Source organism: Acipenser ruthenus, chromosome 21 (genome assembly GCF_902713425.1).
Source record: "Acipenser ruthenus chromosome 21, fAciRut3.2 maternal haplotype, whole genome shotgun sequence".
In the NCBI taxonomy this organism is placed as follows: domain Eukaryota; kingdom Metazoa; phylum Chordata; class Actinopteri; order Acipenseriformes; family Acipenseridae; genus Acipenser; species Acipenser ruthenus.
In genome coordinates this window covers 1,362,557-1,368,517 of record NC_081209.1, presented here as the reverse complement: position 1 = coordinate 1,368,517, position 5,961 = coordinate 1,362,557, and the positions used below count along the sequence as shown (strand labels likewise).

The 5,961-nt window shown below is 39.7% G+C and overlaps 1 protein-coding gene across 1 annotated transcript; it reads right to left on the bottom strand.

Moving 5' to 3' along the window:
* Positions 1-516: 516 nt before the first annotated feature.
* LOC131699037 (glucose-dependent insulinotropic receptor-like) lies at positions 517-2,474 on the bottom strand. Its single transcript, XM_058994451.1, has 2 exons — positions 1,621-2,474; positions 517-721 (listed from the first exon to the last, which is right to left on the bottom strand). The coding sequence occupies exons 1-2, from the start codon at positions 2,472-2,474 to the stop codon at positions 568-570; spliced, it is 1,008 nt and encodes a 335-aa protein (XP_058850434.1). The 3' UTR covers positions 517-567.
* Between the last annotated feature and the right edge of the window lie 3,487 nt (positions 2,475-5,961).

Sequence of the window (5,961 nt, the reverse complement as noted above, 5' to 3'; positions counted from 1 at the left end):
CATTACATGGATCATATCAGCTTTTCAGCAAATATAGTATCCTACATACCTGTATCATCATTTCCAGTAAGTTAATGACAATACAACGCTACTTAATTCAATGCATAGATCTTAACCAGGGTGGTCCGTGTACATTCCGGCCAATCGATTTTGCATTCAGAATCGGAAATCGGAAAACTATAAAACGACTCGTTTTTTCTATTTCGGTTTTTCAAAAAAACAAAAATCGACCCGTTTTTCATTTTCCAATTTCTGAGTTTAAAATACAAAAATTGATTCAGGCTTGTTTTCCCATTTTTCATATTGGTTTTTGCAACAAAATATTCGAAATTGAATAATCTGTAATACAACAATAAATAATAGACTGTAGGGACGAAAAATGAAATCAATCTCCAAGAGTCGGTGATAAAGAAGGTAGTCTTAAGCAGGTATCCGGAGAGACAGCACTTCACAGGCAATCTGTTAATGCTTCTCTAACAGTTACACCCTTAAACAATGATAGATATACGTGTCGGAAGAGGGACAGACCTATTCAACCAAGCGTGCCAGCCCGCTTTAGTGATCCGGCTATGGCAAGCTCTGTAACATGCTAACATTTCCTGTCTCCCTGCGGTTTGCAGCTCTTACAAAAGACGGAACACAAACGGGGAGATCGGCCTTTCCACGTCTGGCTAGATCCGTTCCCTTGGTTTGATTTGCTAAGGCATTCTCTGGATCAGTTCTGTAACATAAAGAAAAAAACACCGCAATTTAAGCTCACAACAAACGCATTTACGAGCATGTATGTTTTCAGAATTGTAAATAACAAGTCTGGCTTTCTGATTGTAAAACTCTACAGACGTGTTAAGTATATATAGGAGCCTAATGTTGATCTTTTGCAGTTTTATTTCCGTCAAATAGTAGCAAGCAAGGAATTCCGTTCAGTCCTGAAACTGTAAAATCAAGTGGTGTACTCGTACTCTCTTTTTTGAGTTCATCTGTTACCGTACAATGTATTGTTCATAATTTAGTAATTCCTTATGATCGATTATTCTTTCCGTCTGTATCAGGTATTTGTTGTAAATCTCGTAGGAATTAAGAGTACAGCTATTTCCCTGGTAATTACCACTGCACTTTGAAAAGAATGCCTAACGAAACCACTAAATCAAGAGATGTGAATTGAGTGAAATAACAGCTGAAGTAATATTGCACAAAAACTAACAATTTAGGCAGTGAAAGCACTTTTGGTGGCGGACTCTGTGCTATACGCATGAAACTCATCTTTCAGATAGGATAGTAGTCCGTCTGGGCTGATGTCGCTTGGCACATTCTGATTTGACATTATGTTACAACTTGCTTATTTAGAACTGTCCCCAGTCTCCAGAGCGAACAGTGTAAACTATTGCAAAATGTTTCCCGTCTTTTACAATGTATTTAAAGACTTCAATCTCATGACTATTTGACAGTGTAATCTTATCCACGTTTTCCTACGAAGTTATCGTTTTCATTTCAATAGAATTTGTTGGCTCTTTTCAAAATACCATATTCTACAAAATGTGAATATGTCTGGATAGGTCTTTTGCAACCGCCTCTTACCAAAAATAAATAAATAAATGCTTCAGCCTTTTCCTGTGTTCTCACCTTCTTTTACATTTCCGGAACACACGACAGACTCTTCTCAGAACAGCCTCCTTAAGAGCAGAACTTCCCATTATGTACAAGGCTGGCGTGCTAATGGCGTTTCCTCGGGACAGTACAAGGAAAGGGTCAGTCCCACTATTTATAGATATGTATGCATACGGTGACATAATGTTACACAGTATGGTATTGACGAACACTGGAGTCCAAAGAGCAAGAAAGCAAAATGCCACGACAATAATGAGTCTCAGCGAGGCTTTCTTGTTGTCGGTTTCCGGACCTGGCGGATCTCGTGAAAGTTGATATTTAGCGATAAGATAGAGTTTAAGGTTCAATCCAAGCATTGCAAACGTTATTATTATCTGAAAAGCTAGTGCACCATATGCATTTTGCTGCATAGCTGCCTCCCAGGTAACGACGTTCTTAACCAAGACTGTTAGATAAACGTAAACCCAACAACAAATGCAAATTCCAATAATTACTGACCTGGTGATGTAGCGACTATAAACATAAGGGTGACCTATGGCTAAATATCGATCAATCTGTGCGAACAGAACAGTAAGCACGTTCACTCCCACGAATGAAGTTAATATGCCCAATGTTGAATTCCTTTGTGGATAATATTCCTGCACATCAAAAAGTCCAGTGTAATACCAAGCAAAACCCGATATCACGTCGCTGATGCTTGTGTTCAGCATGAAAATGAACCTGTTTTCCGTGCGAAGAGACTTTGTGCAAAGTATAGCTATAACTACCGACCCAGCGACTATAACAATCGTGGTAGCTATTAGTATGTTCAAAATGAAAATGGCAAAATCGCCAGGGCTATCAAAAGCCACTGCAAGGGGGACAGTCATATCTCCTTGTGTCTGGATGATGATAAAGTGAGGTTCTGGTAAGTAGCGAATTGCTATTTATAGTGCTGAGGTAATCTGAGGTGGTGAAGTAATGGATCTCTCCCCAGAGTTCAGTTAAATCCCTGGAACGCAATTAAGAAATGTTTTGAGATACTGAAAGCACACAAACTGAGTGAACATTATGTCTTTCGATTGGAGTATGAGAATGAGTGCAGCCTGCAGGAATGGAAATACGACTGCATAGCAGTGTGATCCATTCCTGATTTTACTATGAGTTTAACAAGACACACCTGAGTTAGTGTTACATATACACGGTAGCTAATCAAGCTGGTATTAAAACCTGGAATGGGTGAAACTGTTACTCTACGGGAGTCTTATATCTATCATGCGGTGTGTGTGTGTGTGTGTGTGTGTGTGCGTGTGTGCGTGCGTGCGTGTGTGCGTGTGTGTGTGTGTGGGTGTGGGTGTGTGGCAGTCTAATAGTGGGTACACACAAGCACCCCTATTGCGTGTCTGTGGACTGTGAATTCACACTGAACTCAAATTCAATAAACTGCATAACAGCCAAATATGCATTTATACCACACACACAAATAGTTTTACTATAGTGGTAAAAGATGCATTTAAAAAGAGGTAGCTTACTGCAGACCGTGCCCCATATGTCAGTTTGTAAGGTATCTGGAGGTTATTTTCAAAGAAAACACAAGGTAGCGACTACCTCCCATTTACACAACCAAGAACAGGAAAGTTCACCGAAGAACAGCGTTTTGGACAGCGGTTTGATTTGATAAGGCGCTCTGCAGACTCTGGGTCTGTTCATGATGCTAAACAAACGAGTAAGAATTTTAGGGTCATTGTGAAAAAATGGGGAGGGGGTAGCTGTGACACTTTCGGGGGGATTTCACTATGTAACACAATTTTTGTTCCTGGGTAGTAAGTGTTATTTCCTAATTGCTTATGCCTCAAAAGTATAGAAAATGGCTATTATTCCCCACAAACTTTGCTTTTGTGACCAGGACAGTGATATTTTGAAATTTACCTATTTCCAATGAGAAAATGGGCGAATTTGTATCTTTTCGTTCAGAAAAAAACAACATATGAATCCAAATTAACATGTATTTATACTAAAGTAATACAAAAATGACTACAAAAGATTTAGAAGTGAGTAGTTTTTCGAGATTTACGATTATACTGTAAATCACTTTCACGAATCAGCCCCCAAATGTAGTCTCCCATCATGTTCTCGTTATACTGTCCTTGGTAGCGGCGTTCAAAGTCCAGTATATCCTGGTGGAAGCGCTCGCCTTGCTCCTCCGAGTACGCTCCCATGTTCTCCTTGAATTTATCAAGATGAGCATCAAGGATATGGACTTTGAGGGACATCCTACAGCCCATTGTGCCATAGTTCTTCACCAGAGTCTCAACCAGCTCCACATAGTTTTCGGCCTTGTGACTGCCCAGGAAGCCCCGAACCACTGCGACAAAGCTGTTCCAAGCCGCTTTCTCCTTACTACTGAGCTTTTTGGGGAATTCACTGCACTCCAGGATCTTCTTTATCTGTGGTCCGACGAAGACACCGGCTTTGACCTTTGCCTCAGACAGCTTAGGGAAGAAGTCTTGAAGGTACTTGAAGGCTGCCGACTCCTTATCTAGAGCTCTGACAAATTGTTTCATAAGGCCCAATTTGGTGTCCAGTGGTGGCATCAGCACCTTCCGGGGGTCCACCAGTGGCTACCACTTGACGTTGTTCCTCCCCACAGAGAACTCGGTCCGCTGTGGCCAGTCCCGCCTGTGGTAGTGCACCTTGGTGTCCCTGGTGTCCCTGCTGTCCCAAAGGCAAAGATAGCAGGGAAACTTGGTAAAACCGCCTTGGAGACCCATCAGGAATGCCACCATTTTGAAGTCTCCTATGACCTTGATGCCATCTCAGAAAAATGCAGATATGTATCAACTTAGGCAGCTGGAACTAAACTGAACTAGTGGGCTTAAGGCCCCTGTATTTATACTACTATTTATATTACTGGAAAGTTCTAGAAAGTTCTAGAAGTTACTCCAAGTTTACTGAGCACTGAATCTATCTGGAATGTTCTGGAAAATAGGTAAATTTCAAAATATCACTGTCCTGGTCACAAAAGCAAAGTTTGTGGGGAATAATAGCCATTTTCTATACTTTTGAGGCATAAGCAATTAGGAAATAACACTTACTACCCAGGAACAAAAAAAAAAAAAAAAGAATTTGTTACACGGTGTTTTCAAAGCATTCAATTAAGAGAAAAACACATGTTGAAAGTTCAACATCTAGAAATAGATACATCACTTTGTACCGTGAAACTATGGACTCGCGACAGGAAAGTTAGATATGACATCTAAGAAAAATGTCGAGTATTAGATTAAAGCATGACAATGCGCTGCAGGTGTGTGGTTTGCCTTTAGGTACTCCGGGGGTAAATTCCCAAAGCCTTTTCCAGGGGAGCAATCGTTAACTCGCCCCACATATAGTTATAAAAGGTACTGAATGCATACCAATAATTTATTGGAATGAGTTCATGTAGCTAAAAAATAAAGTAATATACATTTCTAGAAATATTACATTTCTACATTCTCTACTGTTGCATAATAATACATGGCAAATGCAAAGACCAGAGCATACTGTAAATCTTTTTAAAAGTAACTGATGTTACATTCTCGTTGCTTTGTGGTTTCTTTTTGAACATTCTTTGAAGATAAATAATAACATGCTGGTGTCACACTGCGTGTCTATGACACTCAGGGTCCCCTTAAATAAAAATAGTCGTCGACTACGCCACCTGGTTTTAAGCGCCAGGACTAGAATTAATTTCAATTCAGTTCATAAATGCAGCTAAGGGAAACACAGTACTTCACAATAAAAACACAGGCTCATTAGTAATAGATGGGATTTGGACTAGAGGCAACACCAAGGAGAGACAAACAAAACTAGGTACAGTTAAAACAAGGTTTATTTATAAAATATTTATTTTAAAAAAAGTTTAGTAGGAATTTGACAATGGAAAAAAAATGACAAAAAATAATAATAACCCAAACACCCACTGAATGACTAGGGTGCGAGAGTATCAAAATAAAACAGAAAATCACTCACTGAATGACTAGGGTGCGAGAGTATCAAAATAAAACAGAAAATCACTCACTGAATGACTAGGGTGCGAGAGTATCAAAATAAAACAGAAAATCACTCACTGAATGGCTAGGGTGTAAAGTAGAATAATAATAATAATAATAAAACAACACAAATTGCACTGCAGTACTGCCAGCACCAACGACCCCTTCTGGGGCAGGAAGAAACGAGCGTCAATTATAGAAGCCTGGTCGCACCGCAGGTACAGGGCGGGAATTCTAAAGAACAGAAAGAAAGAAAAGAACAAAGAAAACAGCAGCAAAAATCCGAGATGATTGAGCCTTGTCCTGCTCAGAATAACAGACTGAAACCTCTAAAAACACTCGAAATAAC

Bases quoted from the DNA above. Each gene is read 5' to 3' on its own strand.
- LOC131699037 (XM_058994451.1), bottom strand. From the start codon at position 2,474: ATGACTGTCCCCCTTGCAGTGGCTTTTGATAGCCCTGGCGATTTTGCC. The intron at 722-1,620 runs GTGAGAACACAG...TTTATGTTACAG, and splicing joins TTCCGGAAATGTAAAAGAAG to AACTGATCCAGAGAATGCCT.